This window comes from Oryzias latipes, chromosome 16 (genome assembly GCF_002234675.1).
Source record: "Oryzias latipes chromosome 16, ASM223467v1".
Taxonomy (NCBI): Eukaryota; Metazoa; Chordata; class Actinopteri; order Beloniformes; family Adrianichthyidae; genus Oryzias; species Oryzias latipes.
Genome location: NC_019874.2, coordinates 20,788,015 through 20,809,857, shown reverse-complemented (window position 1 = coordinate 20,809,857; position 21,843 = coordinate 20,788,015). Strand labels below are relative to the sequence as shown.

The window sequence follows — 21,843 nt, the reverse complement described above, 5'->3', positions numbered from 1 at the left end:
TCAAAATAATGAGAACAAACGTTTTACTGATTCAGAAGACAAAACGTTTGCTAAAGCTCTTTAAAATTGCCCAATATTTCAGTTTTAGCTTAAAAATGTATTGTTGCTTTTTGGACAAAGTCAGGGCACAGCCATGGAGAGGGGCCTACCCCTCCCCCCCCAAAAAAAAGAAGAAAAGAAAAGCATTTCCTCCCTATTTGCCCTTCAATTTTTGAGGCAAAAATAGTAGCATTATTGACAAAGATGGGCTGCACGGTGGCGCAGTGGATAGCGCTCTTGCCTCACAGCAAGACGGCCCCCAGTTCAAGTCGCAGCTGGGGGACCTGAAACAGAACATCAATGGGGGACCTTTCTGTGTGGAGTTTGCATGTTCTCCCCGTGTATGTGTGGGCTTTCTTCAGGATCTCCAGCTTCCTCCCACCATCAAAAAACATGCTTCATAGGTTGATTGGCAACTCTAAATTGAGTGAATGGATGTGTGATTGTGGATAGTCTACCCTGGCGACAGACTGGCAACCTGTCCAGGGCATCCCCTGCCTTCACCCACAAGTGGCCGGGATAGCTCCAGCAGCCCCGTGACCCTGAAAGGCAAAAACAGAATAGAGAATGAATGACAAAGATTAAGAAAGATTAAGAAATCATTGATGCAAGCTTCTTTTAGCTTTACCAAGGCTTAAAGAAGCTTGAAATAAACTGTTTGAAAAACATATTTTTGATCCTTTCATTTATAATGGCCTTCCACTCTGCTGTTCTCATTTGCCACCCTTCCAAAGTCTTTTGCTCCTTCCCGCCCCAATGTATTGTTTTTTTTAACTATGTCACTGGACAAACTAAAATATCTTTTTTGGCTTGCATTTGTTCGATTAGCATCATTACTTGATGAAGTGGCATGTCAAAAGTTTAGGAACTTGAGTCTGTAAACTTCCCAATACCCTTATTGTCCCATAATCTTTGTACCACCCTTCCATACATTATTCCCTTTTGTTGAATTATTATTAATAGATATGATTAAATTGTCTTTTCCTAACATTTTTCAAATTTTGCTTTTTGAAATTGGATGTGAAATCAAATTTGACTGTATTGTCTGTAGGATTCCCAATAAAATGCCCTATAAATTGTTAGGCACGGCGGTGGAAGCATAATGCCCAGGGGCTATTCTGGTGCTTAAAAAAATGAGAGAAACTTCTGGTTAATTTGACAGGATTTCTGTTCTTCAGGGAAACTGAACTTTAAAAAATGTTTAACGGCTCATTTAAGGAGCTTGACAATATCCACAGACTGATGATTTTGTGTTCCATCAATGCAGTGATGGCTGCTAATACAAAAAATACAAAACTTTCACTGTCCTCAGTTGATTTGAAAATACACCATTAGCCAAAAGTTTGACGCACTTGTCCACCGTTTTGAAAGCACAAACGCGTTCAAATATATTCCTCCCTTCTCATTTCCATAAAGAATTCATGTAAACTTCTGCCCTGTAACTAGTTTATCAGGATCACACACACACACACGATTGGAATAATGACAGTCTTTTCCTCTTGATTATGCCAGTCTGAACGTCCACATATCCTGTAGTAGTCAAAGCTGTAAATAGAACTTGTTGATATGCCAGTCAGGGACACAAGTGTTATAGCAGGATTCAGACAAAGTCTTGGAATCTCCAGGTGCAGAGGGTTTTTTTTTTTCCTAAATGTGTCATGGAGTCTGCTTTCCTCACTTTTATTCTTGTTTTTTTTCTCACAATGTGCTCCAGTCAAATTGGAACCACAGGTATGTTTTCCTGCAAAATTGCTCTCGTACATGAAAAACTTGTCTCTTTCATTGTGTGTACACTTAGCATGAACGCTAACAATAATAGGTCACGCATTTGTCCTGGTAGTACTGAACAGTTTTAAATGTTTAGTCATGTTACATTATCCTCAGGAGAGTTTTAAGCATAGCATGCCTTTTCTGCTTCTTTTTGTATCACTGTTTAGTAGTTCTTAGTTTGACGTAGACGGTATATATTTGTTCACAGTGGAAAATCATCAGAAGAAAACAACCAAACCAGAGATGTTCTCAAGTGTGCTTGAATCTTAAATCCACTTCAAAACCAATTTGATGGTTTTAGAGGTCTGTGTTGGAAAAAAACAGGGATGTTTCTCAGAAAACGGTCCTTTTCCTTTTTTAGTACAAAGGCCAGCAAGGCAACGTTGAGTGGAGAAAAACAGGGAAATATTCTGTCAAGCAATTTCGCTTTCTGTTGATTTTTAACACATACATTTTGTAGCTGTGGTGAAGAACTTTTGTTCAAATTTTACAAAAGAAAAGCATCAATAATTCATGTTTTATGATAACAAATGTATTTTTTGCTGCCTCTTTCTTAGATTTGAATGATGTTGTGGTGGCTGAAGAGAACATGCCTACCACCCTGGGCTGCACTGATACAACAGCGAAAGGTGACATATCAATTAGCTGGATGGTGAAATCACTCAGCACGGATGAATGGAAGCTGCTTCTCACCGCCACTGAAAGGAACAATTTCTCTGGTGCCTCTTCGAGAGCATCCATGCAATTGCTTGACAGGAACTTCAAAGACAGCGGAGTGTTTTCACTGTATTTGGTACCCACAGTGGAGGACAGCGGTCTCTATACCTGTCTCATAAAACAAAAAGGGAGGAAACTAAAGGAGAGGATTCATCTACTAGCAATACTTAGAGGTAATTTCAGTGTCTTTGACAAACTACTCAAAATGTGTAAAAACATTTAATAGTAATTATGAAACATCCAATAGTAATTTATGAGTGAGATTGTGTTTCTGTGAGTATTCTAATGAATCTTCAACTTTTAAGATGAACTTAAGAGAAACTTCAAAGTACAAGAGTTTTATTTTTAATGAATTTTTGATTTTGTACTGTGAAATCCCATTTACTGTGCATACATATTTCAAGAAACGGAGTAAATACTATAAAAATGTATATTTCCATTTTATTCACCTTTGCATTGTTGTTTTCATGCAGCGTCTTTGTAAAAGATCCCCTAAAAAGGAGCTGATTTTGCTGTGCATCTAATTTGTCATCCTTTAAGAGATATAAAAAATAGGCTGGAAGTTTCCCCTCTAGCTACTTCAATGGTTTCTCTTTTTTTTCTTTGTCATTCTGTTTTCAAATGTGTTTTCCCCCAATTTAGCAAAGAACACGAGGACAGTGTGAATTGTAACAAAGTAATTGTCAAAAAATACATCTATTTTGAGAGTGGCATTGTGAAAACTGAATAGTAGAGTTGAAGAAAATATAACCACTGATATGTTGTGTACTTTTTCAGATATGCAAAAGCAGCAAATGTTCATATTTTGAGCAAAAAGAAATTCCATAAAATATGCCTAAAACATTGGCTATTAATGGCTTATCTAAATACCAATTTATAAAAAAAAAATGTTTGAGGCTATATGAGTGCAAAAAAATGGTAGAAGAACAGCAGACACAAAAACAAAGAAAAGCAACAAAAATAAACTGACAAAAGCTCACAAGAAAGAGAAATAAATTAGGGTCAATTCCTTAAATGTTTTGCATCTTAACATAAAAAATTCAGTGAGAATTATTCAATCAGAATTGATCCTAGAAGTCTTTTTTTCCCTTTTAAACATATGCTTCTCTACTCTTCTCTGTTTCCAGTAAGAATCGTTCCTGCTCCACCCCTCCCTCAGCACAGCACCCTGCGGTTGATAGCCAAAGTTACTCCTGAAAATGCCGTCACCAAAATCACTTGGACGGCACCAAGTGGAATGCTCATGAAGACCGAGCTTAAGCCAAACACAGGGGTGGTAGCCAAGCTGCCGCAGATCCAAACCAGTGACCGTGGGACCTATGTCTGTTCGGTCTACTCCCAGAAAAACAGTTCTCGTGTGTTCGCCACACAGGTGGAAGTCACTGTTGACGGTGAGGCTTACTGAAGCAATAGATGTGCGAAAGCATTTAGCAGCAGAAAACATTTGTTGTTGCATTTTTATTGATGGTATGAGTAGGCATCAAAGGCTGAAACTCCAGCAGTGGTATTATTTATTCAGGACCTGTGTAGCTACAGTTTCTCAAACTATTTACTTCTTTAAGGCAGTTTTGAGAGTCAAAAGCATACTGTAGATCTACACTAAAACTGAGCTTGTCCTCCTGTGAATATTAAAGTTGATATGCTGATGCATTATTCATTGTGTTCTTTTTGCTTCCCTTCTTTTCCTTTGCTGCCTCTTTTTCTGCAGCAGGCAAAGTGGCTGAATTCAAAAATGCAACACATGGTAAGTAACTCCAAAGTAACTAACAAAAGTGGCATATGGCAAATGTGGTGTCAAAAGCTTGTCTGTCAGTTAGGGCAGAAAGTAAGAAAGGACTCACAGCATGTTCAAGCCCTAAATAACCTTAAAAACTTCTTTACATGTTATTTCATGTTTGCCTGCAGGCTCAATGATCTTCACTGGTGTTCAGGCTCAGAAACCCTACCTCCTGACCTGTCCTGATGTCCCTGGGGACTTAGTTGTGCTGCATCGACTACCTGCAGATGTCAAGAAGAGGGAAATGAAAGTCGCACATGAGTACGACCGCTGGAGGGATTTCACCTTCCAAACAGATCAAAGCAAACGTCTTCGGCTGGCCGGTCCACCCTTTAATGCCAAGGCTGGGATATTCTCTTTCCTGCTCACCCCTGAGTTAAAAGATGGTGGCCTCTATGTCTGCGAAGTTTCTCTCAATGATAACATCTTCAGCCAATGGACAACACTCAGTGTGCTGAAAGGTAGTATAGAGGAGGAATTGGCTCTCTTCTATTTTGATATCTGTTTTTAAGTGAAAAAAGGGGTGCTGCCTCACAAATCACCCGAGACAAAATAGTTCTAGTCCCACTTAGATAATCTTTTAATTTATTATAAAAACATTCCAAGTGAGATTTTTAGAGGGAAAAAAATTTCTGTATAGTTTTCTGGGACATAGTTTCTTCAGAGCAACAGAAGATCATTTGTGAATGTGTGAATGAATGGGTGAATGGGTTTGTGACTGTAAAGCACTGTGGGCCTTCAAGGAAGGAAGAAAGTATACGCCATTTACCATTTTAAACTCACCTCTGAGTTGTGGATGGAACTGTTGGCGCAGAGTAAGCCTGCCCCCATTTCCCATCATCCATCTGTTGAGACGCACTAACCGCTAGCTTATAGCCCTCACAACCCCAATTTAACGTTCCCAATGCAACAGAAATGGCGAGCAACATCGGATCTATCCAGCTGTTCAGTTTTGAGTCAGATGCCGGCTCGGACAAGGAAAACAAAGACGTGGATGAATCTTTTTGTCTGCACTTGGATGCATCAGAATGGGAGCAGGGAGCTCAAGTCCTTTCATAGTAGCTTCTACATCACACCTTCAAGCTTTTTTCAAACTGCATTATTTCGTCTGCACCTGACAACAATTGAATTAAGAAATACTCAGAAACGCAATTTTAATCTGAAATCTTTTTACATATGTAAAAAGAGAAAAAAGTTACAAGACCATGTTAAAAACATGTTTTAGTGGGTCATTAAGGACACCTCATTTAGAAAACACAGAGATTATGCATTTACTTCAATTTTAACGTTCTTTTTTTCTTGAAAATGTTGAGGAGCCCTTTTTCATCCTCGTCATCGTTCATCATTCCCTAATTTTGCATAATGTTGGCATTGCAAGACTGCAGTCTACTCAATGAGAAAAGTAAGGTCTATAAATCTTTTACAAAATCTAATTTGACGTGCCCTCGCAAAACACCTTAAAGGCGTCCTGACCTTGAGAACAACAACCATTGAGGCATTTCAGGTGGAATCGTGTTCTACCTCCAAACAAGCTGTGCAGCACTGCAGGGTTTTTATTGTCCCACAAAAGGATTGAAGGGAGTGATGACGCATGCTTGCATTACTTCAAGACACACTATGTTTGTAATCCGAGCAAGTCAGACAGAGTATTCCTAAATCTAACAGAACTGAGCTGTAATAAATAAAAAATAGAAAGTTTCTCAGCTGAAGAGGTTTTTGACTCTGTAAAAACACGGTGTGCTTGCTTTGACCTTCATTCAGGTTTTTTTTACACTAAAGTCAGCCCAGGCATGTTGCCAAAAGTTTATTATGGATTGTTATATGGCAGGAAAAAGATTGTGAGATTACCCTTGCTCCCAAAGATTCTGTAATATTTTACCGGTGTGATTTCGGTGCGGAAAAATCCAGCAGGGAATTTAATGATGCAAATAATAATAACCTAAATCATAAATCCCAGACAGTACAGTATACAGCTTCAAAAATCTATCTGCTCAAAATATGAATGACAACCCAAATGTTTGGCTTGTCAATCACTTTTTCTGAGCAGGAGTTTTTCTTACTTAACTCGAACTAGTTTAGTGTAAGACGGTTTTATTAAATCAAGACATAACCCAACAAAGAGGAAGTTTAGATGAGTTCAACAAAGCAGAAGCTGCAGTGTAAATCATTCTTACATGTCCCACTGAAACTGGCCTCATTCTGCGCAGTATCTTTGGAGGTTACCTGCCACCTCGCTGTGACTCCTTGAAGATAATTTATTGGAGTTCTCAAGCACATAGATGGATTTTTTTTCTTCTTCAGTTAAATCAGAATAACACTGCGTTAAATAACTGTGCTCTTTTTAACCTTCAGGCATGTTTATGTTAGCAAAATTGGTTCTTTTATCTGCTTTTGTGGAAAATGAGGCGTATTGATACCAAAAAACAGTCTGAATCTAATTGATCTTAAAGAAAATTAAGGAAGCAGTTTAGCAAAAAAAAAAAAAAAAAACATAAATGTAAACCTCCCTATAACAGGAGCATCCCATCTCTGATATTCTGGCAATCATTTGCCCCGCTGAACTGTCCTTGGTGAGACATTAGATCGGCTACAGTCCATTGTTCAGCACTCTAACAGAGCACAGTAAATGGAGAACAAATTTCCCTCTGCCATTGGTAAAAAGCCATTTTATTAAATTAATACATTGGCTATATTGCTCCTGAATGAGAACCTTTACTTGGTTCATAAATTAAAAAGAGGGAAAAATTGAACACTTGTTGATTTTTATGAGCGTGCCTCAGGGAGTTTTCACCCATCTCACAAGGCACCCATTTGCACAACCCCACACAAACACACACAGACATGCAGGACCTGTCATGGTGGCCTTGGAAGGTTTTACTAATCACAGTCCTACTGGCATCTATCACAGCTGCCCAGAAATGACCGCTCGATCTGTCACTGTCGCCCAGGTTCACACGTCTGCATCCCTTTACACACGCTCAAACACACTCACTAACCATGTGATGCATATATTTTTACCTCATCTCATTATGGGTATCATTATGTTTGATTATACCTGCTGCCCCCACGCCAAGGCTGTGGGTGGCCCACACTGATCACACCAATCAACACTGAAATGTGAGTGTGTTTTTATGCGGTTGTGTGCATGCTGGAGTTCTGCTGAGCTTGATTACACCCAGATGGATTCTCATTACACTTTGATGAGACACCGAGCATCAGTCACAGTCATCCAATGCATTAGTAGCAAATCATTTTAATGAATATATATTATTTTGACCCTTCTATGAATTGTTCTTTGTTTTTCATATCACTTACCCTTTCTTTCATCGCTCTCTATCTGTTCTTGCCCTTTTCTGTATTCACACACTACCCTTTAACTCACTTTGCCTCTCCTCCCTCTTGACTGTTTTTTTTCTCTTCCTCTCTGATTTCTCCTTACTTTCCTCATACACTTCTCTCGTCTTCTCTTCCTCAGTTAAAACTAGATATTATGCTTCAAGGGTGGAGTTGCTGTGCCTTTACTCCGAGTTGTCCCAGGTCCAAAGTGCCAAGTGGAAGCACCATAATGAGAGTCGTCGGTTGGAGATGTCGAGCAGCAAGCCTGGGTGCATCAGCACTGTCCTGCCTTCACCCATCACCCCTGAAACAGCAGGGAACTACACCTGCAGCCTGCAGCTACAAAACGGACAGGTCATCCAGGCGGTCCAGGCTGTCACACTGCCCCTTAAAGGTGGGAGCAGTTGCACGGCAAATGTTCCCTTTTTCCCTTAGATCAAGAGTATCACATTATTCGTAAAGAAATTCCGGCAGACTTCCTGTCAACTTGGTGAGCATAATGAACCATGAATGTGGATAATTCAGAGATATGTGCTCCATGAAGCATTCCATGGTGTATTAAAACCAACCTCAGGTCAGTTCATCTGCCAGAAATATAGTGGTTTAAAAAAGGAGAATTCCCTTGACAGATCCCATATGGTATACTTTTCAAATGTAACTCACGAGGTCATGGGCCTCTGTGTTGCAGGAGGTTAAGGTTATATCCTAAATAATCTTCCCACATCAATTTTTCCATAAACGACCCAAGACCATACTGATCCACAAACTAGTCTCTCCATTAAATATAAGAATACAAAAGATACTTCATTTTGGTCATCTTTTCCAGGTTAGTATCTAAAATATGAAAAGAAAGGACCTCAGGACATATCTCCCCAGAAATGCTACATTACTCAAGCTTGTTATATTTGCAGCTGTGGCGGAGCACAGCAGGATGTGACAGTTGAATGGATCTCGAAGAAGAGATGAGTTCACACTCCATACCGCAACACATCCCTTCAGTTGAGGGGTCCAGAGCTTATTATAATGCCCACTGATGGTAGCACTTTAAGAATAATGCACAGATGAGGGGAAAAAAAACTCACAAAGATGGTGGGGATTACAGCAGGAAAATGAAACCCTATTCAAGATATTGGACCAGGTCAAATATATTGTGTATAGTGAGAGACAAGTGTTGAATTTTTACAGCATGTCATGGAAAATTTATACTGAGCAGAGCAGGAAGTTCAAATAATGTGAGTTCTGGATGACCTACATAGCACTTCTGAAAAGTTTCCAGGCTGCAAAAACAATGCAAATATGCAGAATGGCACAAAAAACATGGTTAATAATGAACAATGTAACTCTGAGCAGTGACAGGTAAAGCTTTATACATTTTGGAAGGTGTGCTGAGACAGGAGAACTTTTGACAGCATTTGTAGAAAGCAGTATTGAAATAGGGCTTTATAGAACCAAACAAAAACATAAATCATTTTTATCGTTTCTGGTTATCTAATCCACCGTAAGCCGAATCTCAAAGCAGAACACAGTGTTACAGAAGTTAAAACAACACTGCATAATAGAATTTCTTTTACCAACGGTGCAGTACAAAGACTGCAAAATAGAGGCAATCATTGTGCTCAGCAGCACAAAAAAAAACCTTCAAGTATCAGAAATGTTCTGCAATCATGGGCTATTGTCAGTTTGCATATCTTCTACAAACATTAAAGGACTTCTTTGGTCTGCTTCTTATCCACCATGGTCTACAAGCGCAATAATATAAATTACCCTTCCAACTTATGAGATAAAATAGAGGAGGTGAGGAGGAAGTGCCAATCGTCAGGAGACAGGAGGAGGGGAAAGAATTGATATGGTAGTCAAAACTTAAAGTATTTATTCCTCGCTTCGCTGAGCTCTGTCAACATAATCCATGCATTACAGCTGGACCGGAGAGCGGTGCAGGCGGTCCCAGGGTCAGATCTCACCACAATATTTCATTAGCAACCTCCACACATATGTGGCAATCAATTATACCTTACACTGCACATAATGATTGACAATTTTGAGGTTCTCTTAAAGGCATAACACCATGTTTAGAATGAAATTAAAGAGCCAGTCCTTTTTCATACATTTGGTGGAAAATAACAGTATCTTTAAATTCATAATAACCATGCAACATTGCTTCAGAAGTCAGTTTTTTTTCTTCAATTCAAATAAGGTCTGATAGCATTCTGCTGCACAAACAGTGAGCAGGCGGCAACAGTCGTTGTGGTACCTCTCTTCTGTTTCTCAAGTCGCTGTGTGACTGAGTGTCATCTCCTATGTGTCAACAACTTTGATCACACATGCGTGCTTTTACATAAAATTTGGATGGCTCAACAGTGAGCTCTAACGGTGCTCCTATGTAATGTTTGTGCTGCTTTGTAGCACTATATTGTTCTGCGTTGATAGTTTTCCTCAAAGCAGTTAACTTGACAGCTGATATCACAGGAGAGCAAAAAGATGTATAAATGGGCCTTACTGTCCATGTTTAGAAAATGAAACATAAATATTTTGTATGAAAAAAAGCACAAGTCACTTTCACAACTCCTCACCCAAGTTTTAACCCGACAGGCTTCACGGTCCAGATTTACCAAATGTGCTAAACATTGCCACTGGCTGCTCAATCTGCCTGAGAGAGCTCGGATTTCCTTACCCTCTTTTCCTGCACCCATTGTTTATGACTGACAGCTGTATGATGCAAATGCATGTAACATATCGGAGAAGCTGTAACAGCAAAATGCCCCAAAACACAGTTTGACGGGTTTGGTCAGAGAACAAATTTAACCACTCTTGACCTGAAAAGAGGAGCAACTTTGTGAGCACACACCTTTAAGTTCCCTGGCAGCCTTCATGCCGATGAAGCACACAGTCTCATCATTTGATGCGTTTTAAATTAGCACTGTTCTTGGAAACATTCATGCTTTTGTCCTCACCCACTTTTTTTCTCCCTCTTTTGTAGAGAGCGTGAGTGTCACCACCCCCTCCCCACTTCCTTCTCTGTCTGCTTTATTACTCCTTGTGCCCCTGGTTGCTGCAGCTGTCGGTGTGTTGCTATGGAGACAGAAACACATTTCTGATCGCGGTGAGTCTTCCGGCGATTTCGTTTTTGACAGCTTTCTGTGTTCCGTCCATCTTCGGTCCCTGTCGGCTGTCGCTGAGTGATGTGGGCCATGATATCCTCTGGGGTTGTTGAAATAAATCTGCCCCTACCCTCCTTCCTCCCCCTACAGATAAGTGTGTGCATTCATCTATGAGGCTCCATCTCTTTATATTCAGGTATTGAACAGTCTCTGTCTGTCCATTCGGGTGAAGCAGAGAACATCTATGAGAATCCTGCAGATATAAGACAGGTGATGAATTAAAAGATCCTCTGCAATTAAGTGATGAATTTTTCTCGGTTTCCTTTTTTTTGCCCTCAGTTTCTTTTTCCCTTTGATACTTTTACTTTTCCTCACCCCGTTTGTTTCCACTGACTTACACAATACACTTTTATGTTTTACTCCTCTCCTCTGCATCTGTTTTCCTCCTTTCATCTTCCTCCTGACTTTCTCTCAATTGTTGTTCATTAAAAGTGCTTTCTTCGCTCTCCTTGCTTCCCAACAGGCTCCTCCCCAGGGCTCGGTCTATATGGTGAGTTATTGTGTCATCCCCTGCACCAAGGCATTGTGCATATATGTCTGTGTTAAGCACTTTAATGTATTGGTGCATACAAAGTCTCATTAAGTCTCTTGCACCTTCCCTAAGCTGTCAGCAGATACATCTTCCTTCACACTTGCAACTCTTTCTCTCCAATCTATCAGCCCTGTCTAAGATAAGCCTGCTGCATATCAGCAGTCAGCCATACATTAGTGGTATTAACAAATCAATCTCATTACACACTGGAGAGATATAAATCTGGCCTCAGTGCCTTTTCTATTCCTTTACTGCCCTACCCAGCCTCTTTCTTTTTCCTTCAGCACTCTTCTTCTTTGTACCAGGATTTGAAGCCAAGAGGAGAAGATGATGTCTATAAGGAACTGGAGCGGTAAGCAGAAAGTCTTGCATCACCTGTGCATGCTTTTGTATTTTCAGCTGAGTGTGTACGTGGTTGCACTGTCACTTATCTGCCCCTCTCATTCTCCTCACACTCACTAATCTCTCCGGCTTGAACATCACTCTGACACTGTAGCTTAACATCAGGCAATGGACTGACAGGCAGCGCTCCTTCTCCGGTGTGCTGTTGTTGCGTGGGCTTTCAGTGTTTGTATTCAGAGGGAATAAAAACGACTGGGGGACACAAGATTTTTGATCGAGTTTGTCTTTGTGCTCTACTTTCAGATATGAGCAGTGTCAGGGCTGATCACCTACCCACATCTCGCCCTCGTCCAGCTGTCACAATCTCTCTGTACCCAGCTGCCGTAAAATACTTTTATAAACAGGAAAAAGAGCTAAATGTCAGAGCAGAAAAACATCAAGGCCTTGGGGAAATGCTGCTGAGCTGGGCTTTTCATTCTGTATAAGCTGCAGATCCTCATAAAATGCTGATTTACCCAAAATGCCTTGCATTTATTTTTAGGCTAACATACTTATGTATTGTATTTTTTTTTTTTTTTAGCTTTGAAGCATATTATATTGTAGTCGTATCGTATCATTTAAAAAAAATGCCCTTGTGACTTTTTCTAAATAAACATTCTCCTAAAATAGGAAAGTTCTTTTTTTTTCCCCCCATCAATTTTGGACCACTTTCGCTTGCGAGAGGTGTGGTCGGTGTCGGCTTCCGTAGTCACTGTGGTGGAAGGATGGCCGTCTGGCAGTGGTTCCGCTGTTTTTCAGGGCCTCGTTTACAACGAATTCACCGCTCACCGGACCAAACTCGACCTGACGGGAGGTCGAGCAGGAGGGTATGGATGTTAGGAATAAGAAATAAGATTTTTTATATATAAAAACAACTTATATTTTAAAGGGGAAGTTCAGAAACTCCGCATAAGTCTGTATCTCTGGTCTCTATTCCGGCTGCCTGGCTGCAGTACTGACTCACCAACTGTCAGTGTGACAGCCTATTGTGTACGCTTCGTTTCCCGGCTTTTCTAGATAGTTTGTGTCAGGTTATAGTTATTTCCCATCTTACGTTAATGTGGTACGGTGGTTTATTTACATTTTAGTACGTTATTGTTGTTGAGTGACTAAGCTAACACTTCAACTTAGCTGCTGAGGAAATCGTAGGAAAGCGAAAATATTGAAATCAAGCTATGCGCTTATTATGTGATTAAACTTAAACGAGGAACTAATATAGACATTTGAAATATGCAATAATGTATCTGAGACGTTTATTTCAGTGACTTCTGGTTAAGCTAACGCGTTAGCTAGTTTATGTTAGCTTCTGACATTAGCGGTATTTACAAGTAATCTCTCTCTCTGTCTGTCTCTCTCTCTCTCAGGGATTTAACTACCAACCCAAAGGTCTGGAGAAACACACTGACAGCATTCTCGGTTGGGTCAGTGTTGCATCTTACTCATTCGTATTTTTTTGTTATAGCGTTTTGGATTTCTGTGATTAAAGTGTGTCCTTTTCTTCAGGCTTCAACAGTTTGGTCTCTGTCCTACTACAGCTCTCCACTTCTTCTGTGTTATCTCTACAGGAAAGGTGGGCTTGATGGGTTTGTGCTTGTCTGCTTCACTTTGGGATGGAAGTTAGAAAGTAAACTGAAGAAGTAGGCCTACGTTGAGCATCTGGTGATGGGGACAGATGGACTGCTCTCAGACAGATCATTACACCCCCTATTCATAATAGATGCCCAAAACTTATTCATAAAAGTCTAATTTGACTCGAACTTTAGCTTAAAGACCCACTCCAATGAAAATTGTCTTTGATGTTTTTAACTTGTGCCATTTTTCTCATGATAGACATATATAAAGAAAAGTAATATTATATTAGCATTTCTGAGTAGTTCTTTATTCAAATGTGAATCAGAATGCCGTTACAAAAAGCCCGTGGCAGTGATGTAGTTGCTACAGTCGGCGGGCCACAAGCTTTCTGCTCCTCTCTGTTCTGATGCAGCCACTTGCAGACAAAGAGATCCATATACGTCACCGTTTTTGCTCGTCTGTCCTGGCATCTGGCTCAAAACTCAAACGCCATTATTGTTGCACTGGTAATGTTAGGCTGGGGTTGTGAGCTAGCAGAAGAAAGTGTAAACAAAGTGATGATGACAAAGTGAGGCAGGGCTTACACCGCGCCAACAGTCTCGCCCACAACAGAGGCAAATTTCTGATAAACGACTGCTGCTCTGCATAAACGATGTCCTAGAAAACTGCACAGTTTTTATCGTTTGTTTGCCTAAAAACCGCATAATCATACTTAACAGACCATTGGGAACACTTAAAAAAAAAAAAAAAAGTATTGTAGTGGGACTTTAAAGCACAACGTAAAAAAACAAGGAACATCAAACTAAACTCAATGATTCAAGACTGTTATGATCCAGCTTGGTCAAGGTTATTACAAAAAAGCCAACTATATTTTAGAGATTCTCTGTATAATAGACCAACAGATTACATTAAGGGTTTTTCAGTACAATCTCCCCTACTGACCTAGCAAAAGGGTTTTAAGGGAGGCTCCCTAAATGAAAGACTTGGAGGAAACGTCCATCAGAACCAGGTGGATCTAAGAAGACAGAACAACAGAGAACCCCAGAGACAAAAATACAGGAGCACGTAGTATAAGATGTTATGAATCATTTACTTAATTTAAAAAGGACATTAGAGGAGAAAGAGCAGAGAAGTATGTATAGTGAGGAAACCAAACGTATTTAAAAGAGCAAATCACTTTTATAAAAGGGACATTCGGTCTGGTTTTTGTTGTGGGAAATGTTTAATTTTTTGATGTTGCATATTATAACCAAGTGTTTAAAACATTTGAGTTTTCTTAAAAACACTTGAAGTAATTTGAAAAATCTAAAGAAAGAAACACTCTGTTTTTGGTATTTAGAAGATGGAGCAACTCATAAGAAATCTAACAGTGACATTCATTTACCGTTTATCAGATTGATCACTAAAAAGCACAGATTCTTATGGAATATCTCCTTGAATGTGTAAAAATGTTTACTTTTGTGGATAATGAATCTCCTCAGGGAGAAAGTGGGACTTATGAGTTTGTCCTTGTAAATTGCTGTTCTCCTACAAGTGGAATTAATATGAGCTTAATGAACTGAATCCAGCAGTAAGGCTCTGGATGAGTAGAGATTAATTGCTTGAGGATGTGTGCAACTCCTTAATATATGATTGATTCTCTGAAATTGATTTCTGAACATGGATGCAGACTAGTCATCAGTTTGTACATTTATTGTTGCTTCATGTCATTTTGTTTGTCTTTTTGAATTACTTTCAGGTTACATTTGCAGCAGTAAGCTGGTTCCAGTGAGCCAGTATTTAGGAACCATTCTCATTTGCCTGCTAGGAGTGGCCTGTCTTAGAGGTAAGACAATTTTGCAAAAGAAAAAAAAAAATGAATTCCATTTGTTCATCTTTTATATCACAGAATATGCTGTGCATTCCACAAGAGCAGCTATGAGATTTCATTAAGAATGAGACTGTCTATAACCCTGAAGCATACTAAACACACCCTTCAGGCTTTGTGGGGATTTTTTTGTTTCTCAGGCTTTACTTAGTTTTCTGTTTTGCCTCTTCTCTGATTCTTTGCAGGATGGGGGCGATGGAAGAATCCAGAGTATCTCCAGTTCATCTCTATTCTTGAAGAAAATAAGAGGAATCATTCACCAGAAAACAAGGTGAATTCAGCTCAGCTTAAGGCGGATGTTCTATACTTCAGATCAATTTCATTATTTTGGGTGATATCACATTTTCTTTGTCTTTACTGTTAATGATTATTCAAGCAGAATAATTTTGAATTTTTATTTTTATTGCTTTAGAGAAAGTTGAGATGCTTTACTTTTGACTTCCCACACTGGCCTCAGGATTTCAGCTGGAGGGAAGTCAGCAGTCCGTAAGTGTGTGTTTATTACAGTTTATTTTTAATTTTTTAATAATGATCTCTTTTTTATCTCCGATCAGGTCTTGCGTATTAAGTTTGAATGCCTTTTAAGCCTCTTTACTATGTAGCTCTGACATTCTTCGACTCCTGTGAAAGGAAACTGACCAAGGCTGGTGTCTCTCTGCTGAAACCAGAGCCTAAACTGAGAGGAACGGCCGACAGCATCTTGTACTCAGTCCGCACGTTACCATGCCATATCATTGGGTAAGTGTAAGGACACAGGACAAATACAGTTGTCTGCAAATTTAAAAATCCTGAAAGAATTTTTTAAATATTGACCAGGATTAAATACATTTTCTTTTAAAATTCCGCTTAGTTGTCAACTAAAGCCGCTGAGTTTGTGCTTCGTTTAATAGATTGCGACAGCTTTAGAATGATCAAAAAGCCCAAATGAAAATCTTTGTGACAGGCTTGGTAAAAGTTTGAATTTAAGTGGCTCCTGGGGATGAATAATTAAACCTGAGCACATTTCACTCGGGGTAACAGGGCTTTTTCTAATAAAAGAACCTCTAGAGAGCAAAAGAGAAGCCTACTGAGCTATGTAAACCTAGAAATGTATGTTAGAAAGAGGTCATGAAGAAAAACGGTGTTTATGTAACGCTTTTAAGATTATAGGAATAGGCGCAAGTTGCAATACTCAGAATTCGTCTCAGGGAGTCCAAGGTGTGTAAATGAAAACTAGACGGCAATGAAAGTAAAATGCAATCGACTGTATTAACAGAACAAAACATTTAAACAATACAAAACAAGAAACGAGGGTCTGAGTCCTATGGAATAGTATTCAAAAGTGTATTGTCGATGATATTGTTGAGGTTTGAGCAGCTGATGAGTCGTTATTGAAGGTGGTAGTATGAGGATCTCAGATCATGTAGTTGGGAAGCTCACCATCAAATTGCAGATCAAAGACAATAAACAAAAAAACCTGACCTAGAAAGGGTCAGAAAAATAACTAATCAAGAATTGAACAAAAGCAAACCACAGTCACTTCAGTCACAGTCACTTGTACTGAAATAGATCTGATTAGCCATCATCATTTTAGAAAGCAAAAACAGGAGAAACAATATTCTGATGAAAAATCAAACAGCTGTTACAAGTAGAAGTCAAACAATTTAATGTGTCAAGGTTTCTAAATGGAAAAAAGTCTTAAATCAAAATGTACTCTAAAGTTACAAATTAACTTTATCCCATCATTAATAAAAAGCAGAACAAATATAAAACAAATTAAACTTTCAAATTTTCAAATGTTGTGTAACATGGTTGTTCCATCCATCCAATTAAACCATTTTGACATCATGGAAATAGAAGTCACTAATTCAGGTCAAAGTGTTCAAATAACACAAAAGAAAGAAAACGACTTAAACAAAAATGCTTTGGCTTGAATTCAGCCGACTACACTAAAACAGTTAAACAAGAACCATTTAATAAAAACAAAAGCCTCAAAGGTGAGTGCAGCGTTAGCTTAGCTCTGCGACTATGATAAAGATTTGTGCCAATTGTTTTCGCTGTCGCAGCCGCAAAGACTTACCGATGAGCAGCTCTCTTTGGGGTTAGTTAGTGTGCAAATGGAAGCGCTGAGGTTTCCAATTATGGTTGTGTCAAGAAAGGTATCAGGCGATCTGGTGTGGCCACAGCAGGAAGTGCACCCGCTGACCTGGAACTTATATACACATGGGCCCTGTCACAATAAGGGCGGGGCCAGGTGTTCACGATTAGTCTGATGGCAAGTCTGATGCCAAGGGGTTACATTTAGCTCCGGAATCCAGCTAAAACCATAGATTTGCTGGCATCAAAAATCCAGATTTTAAGCAATAAGGCGCTGTAAACATCTCTGTGTACTCCTGATATCTGTATCGAACACTGAATACAAGAGTCAGGAAAAATTGTCCAGAAGTTAATAAACCATAGAAAAAAAAGTAAAGTAAGAACAGGATCATTGCAGATCTATAGCATCCAGTACTCTGGTTTTTACATTGTAGTAGAAGTTTTTTCCTACACCACTGCAGAAGAGAAGAGTTTCCAGAAAAATCTACCTCGTTATTTACTTGAAATAGGTTTTGTGGTGTTGTCCCATGTCAATAGCCAATGATTTCATATAGGTCATGTAGAAGGACACAGATCTGTTGTTGTTGGCAGTTATCTGGTTGCGCACACGTTTGGGAGGCGGATGCTGTACCCCGGCTCTGTGGGCTTACTGCAAAAAGCCATGAAACCCATGCTGATGCAGGGACAGGCGAAGTTGATCGAAGAGGTACCACAAAGAAAAACATTTCCGCCCTGACTTCATTTAAACATTTGAAACACGCTTAATGGCCGGCCATCCTTTTCTCCTTTCTGTCACAGTATGATGGCCAAAGGAACAAGCTAGTCGCTTGTGACGGTAACGAGATCGACACCATGTTTGTGGATCGAAGGACAGATGGGGGTCACAATGGCAAGACTCTGGTAAATGTCTGAAGTGATTTGCTGTTGGGGTTTTTTTTATGCCTTAGGCCTGTTCCTGACCTAGCAAAGGTCCGATCACGTAACAAACGTTTTTGAAATCTGCCACAGGTTATCTGCTGTGAGGGGAATGCAGGTTTTTATGAGGTGGGCTGCATGAACACCCCTCTGGATGGTAAGGGAAGCGCACATTGTTCTATGAAACGTTTCTAATGTCTTAGCTGAAAGTGTAGTTCAGTATTTGTTGTCGTCCCCTGCAGCTGGATACTCCGTCCTGGGCTGGAACCACCCTGGATTTGGGGACAGCACGGTGAGCAGAGTTGTCATATTGGAGGTTATACTTTAGTATTTCTTTATGCTATGTTGCTAATTGGGTTATTATTTTTCATGGTTAACATGATAACTTCCACTGTAGCCTTGCATTAACTTGATTTTCATTTTCTGAAATTCCTTCACTTGATTTTCTTCTCTTGTAATCTTGATGCTAAAGTTCTTTCACTTCAGTCTGAAGGCTGTTCTTCTCTCAGTGGGAAACAACAGCAGTTGGAATTTCCTGTTTAACCCTGGCACCTTCGCCCAAGGCGCTCCCATATTTGGGAGTGTTGTAAATCCTTACAATGCATTAAAAATCAGCTTTCTGTGGTGTAAAATAGAGTCATGATTGATTCTTTAGAGACTAAATGTTTTCATGTGTATGTATTTTCTCCCTTTCTGTCAGGGAGTGCCGTTTCCCCAGAATGAGGCCAATGCCATGGATGTGGTTATCCAGTTTGCAGTACACAAGCTGGGCTTCCAGCTAAATGATATCATCATCTATGCCTGGTCCATAGGAGGATTCACAGGTACACAGTTGATTAGTTTGAAAACTTTCTTGTGTGGTTCTTCTCACTAACAGTCCAGCTTATGTACTTGTCTGGTAGCCACGTGGGCCGTGATGTCATACCCAGAGATTCAGTCTCTGGTGTTGGACGCCTCCTTTGACGACCTCCTGCCGCTGGCTCTTAAAGTCATGCCTGAGAGTTGGAGTGAGTGCTAAAGATCTATAGCACTGAACCTGCAGTTTCATTTCAATAATTCAAGCTTTTTTTTCTCTTTCCTCTGCCAGGGCCTCTAGTGCAATATACAGTGAGACGATATGTGAACCTGAACAATGCAGAGCAGCTTCTCAAGTGAGTGTAGCGCCCGCCCACTGATCTTACAAAAGAAATGTTGGCAGTAGTGGCACTAAAACTCTTTTGTTTTCAGATACCAGGGACCAGTGCTGCTCATCAGGAGGAGCAGAGATGAAATCATCACCACAGGGTAACTCCAGCACATCCCAAAATACTTTCAGCATCAACCATTCTTCTTTCCTTCTTTTACAGGAAATACACGTTTGATTATTGAATGCATTTTAAAGTTGATTTCTGCACAATTGAGGTGGTATTAAACACTGGGAAATTTTTTAATTATATAGGATGTTTTTGAGGCTCACTAGAAATTTTGCAGATATTTTTTTCACCTTCAGAGATCCTTCTACTGCAGAAAAAGTTAAGGAATTTAACTTTAGCCATTTAACCCATGGAGAAATGCAGGCACAAAGCGCAATGCTTGAAAACTGTAGGTTTGTTTCCTAAAGTTAAAAATAGGAAAACTTACCAAAAAAAGAACTTCAATTAACTTGAGTGTTTTTAATTCCATAGTATTTTGGATGTGTTTTAAAAAAAAAATCTGAGTTAAATGTGCCTTTATTCAGGAGGTAAGATTATTAATCTTTATTTTATCAGCAGGATCAGTTGAGGACAAATTCTCATTTACAATGATGACCTCATAAGAGATTTTTACCAATGATGGATGCAAATAGATGTAATTCTTTGTTGCAGAGTTATTGAACATAATTTCTTTTTTTTCTCCAAAGAAATCAGAGAAATGTAACATAATTTAAGTTCCTAGTGTTTTTGCTCCTCCCTGTGTACTACGGTAAATTAATCCTGCAAATTTGTATAAAATGAGGGGATGATTGTTGGTTTTATTGTTATTCTAATTATTTCTTCCTGGTTTAAGTATAAAAATATTCCAACCACAATACATGCTCTCTTGCAGCCTTCAAAATGTACTGATATAATAAAATATTTCGAATGCCTTCAAGATGTTCTCAGAAATGCGTGCCATCACATCACCTCCTCATTTGTTCCAGGGGCCCAGAAGACATCATGTCCAACAGAGGAAATGACCTTTTGCTTAAGCTGCTTCAGTCCAGGTCAGTCTCTACACCTCAGTTTTGCCAGAAGCACTGTGGATTTGCACTTGTTGAGCCAATCATGTATTAAAAAAAAAAAAGAGAAACTGGCAACGTGTCCATCCTGCTCAGGTATCCCAAAATCATGACGGATGAGGGGATCCGCGTTGTGAAGCAATGGCTTGGAGCCTCCAATCAGTTAGAAGAAGGTAATCAGATTCATGTGTGCATTTGAACTAATTACCATCATAATGAGAAATATATATGACTATACCTCATATTTGGGACATCTGGTTATTACAAACTAACACAAGCTCCCTCTCTCTGCAGCATCTGTGTACAGCGGATATGAAGTGGATGATGGATGGTGCGTGTCTGTGCTGCAGTCCTATCAGACAGACAGAGATGTTTTGTTTCCATGGACTGTCGGTAAGATGCTTCTTTCACTGTTACCGAAGGCAAATGGCACCACAAGCTTCCATGTTTACACTCCCTCTGTCACCAGGTGAGGACATGACTCAAGAGGGAAGGCGGCAGCTGGCGCTCTTCTTGGTATGGAAGTAATTTATTGCTATCAGTGCTTTCAGTCCCAGCTGTATCCCTGTCTGCTTATAGGACGGGCACTTGTCTTTATCTCATTTCTCAGAGCGGGTTTTTTATATAACCTGTTCATCTAATTCGTCTATAGTCTAATTTCTTTTTTTCTTATAATTTAAGCCAACCTCCCCCTACAAAAAAAAGAAATTGCAGCTTTTCAGACATTATCACAAAAAAACACTGTTCTGGTCGCCATAGCAACCAGCTCACCTGTGCTTTCAGGTTGACTAGTGTAATATATTTTACCGTGCTCGGCTTATTGAAGTCATTTAACATCAAACAAGAGGAGTGCCATCAATTACAACTAATGCTGTGCCTTTTCCTCCTCCGGTAATACCTTCTAAATTAGGCTTTATTTACCTCCTGTGTAAACCCTTTAGAGATGCAAGAGATTTGTAAGGCACTGAGCCAGATAGACTCAGCCTAATATAATCAAGCTCTGCACTTTTTGTTCGCCTCCCCTCCCACACATCTAATTCTCCATTCCTCCTCCATCCCTGCTGTGCTTTCTCTCCTCCCAGGCAAGGAAGTACATGCGAAACTTTGAATCGACACACTGCACTCCTCTGCCCGCCTCCGAGTTCCACTCACCGTGGAAGCTGTAACTGAACAAAGGATGCATAAGGGGAACCAAGAGATGCTGGATGACCTGTAGTCAAGTGTGTCTGGACAAGTGTGAATGTACAGCTGTGGGGTTTTGTTTTTTGTTCCAGATTTCCCAAGAAGTTATCAAAACGTCACACGTCGTTTTACGAAGACAGTTTTGTCATTATGTTAACGCTTCTTTTCAAAATATCCACAAGCCATCACTCACTCACTCACTCCATCATTTGTCTGTATTTATAAAGCAAATATAAGTTGATATAAATGACTGCAATTAAAAGAAATGTAAACAATTTGTCTCGA

At 39.6% G+C, this 21,843-nt stretch overlaps 2 protein-coding genes across 4 annotated transcripts; both read left to right on the top strand.

Moving 5' to 3' along the window:
• The first annotated feature begins 1,069 nt into the window (after nt 1-1,069).
• g6f-like (G6F-like protein) lies at nt 1,070-12,339 on the top strand. 3 transcript variants are annotated; one of them, XM_023963809.1, is made up of 11 exons: nt 1,071-1,770; nt 2,367-2,699; nt 3,654-3,917; nt 4,235-4,270; nt 4,432-4,764; nt 7,779-8,033; nt 10,617-10,739; nt 10,934-11,007; nt 11,261-11,287; nt 11,614-11,681; nt 11,975-12,339. In XM_023963809.1, exons 1-11 carry the CDS (start codon nt 1,698-1,700, stop codon nt 11,994-11,996), a joined length of 1,608 nt encoding a protein of 535 aa, XP_023819577.1. In that variant the 5' UTR covers nt 1,071-1,697; the 3' UTR covers nt 11,997-12,339.
• A 61-nt stretch (nt 12,340-12,400) lies between these two features.
• Nucleotides 12,401-21,833, top strand: abhd16a (abhydrolase domain containing 16A). Its single transcript, XM_004078002.4, has 20 exons — nt 12,401-12,537; nt 13,075-13,131; nt 13,214-13,280; nt 15,021-15,107; nt 15,335-15,420; nt 15,562-15,635; nt 15,780-15,887; nt 17,817-17,931; nt 18,024-18,125; nt 18,234-18,297; nt 18,383-18,432; nt 18,841-18,964; nt 19,043-19,147; nt 19,228-19,291; nt 19,368-19,424; nt 20,299-20,361; nt 20,473-20,549; nt 20,671-20,769; nt 20,846-20,892; nt 21,459-21,833. The coding sequence occupies exons 1-20, from the start codon at nt 12,436-12,438 to the stop codon at nt 21,540-21,542; spliced, it is 1,632 nt and encodes a 543-aa protein (XP_004078050.1). The 5' UTR covers nt 12,401-12,435; the 3' UTR covers nt 21,543-21,833.
• The last annotated feature ends 10 nt before the right edge of the window (nt 21,834-21,843 follow it).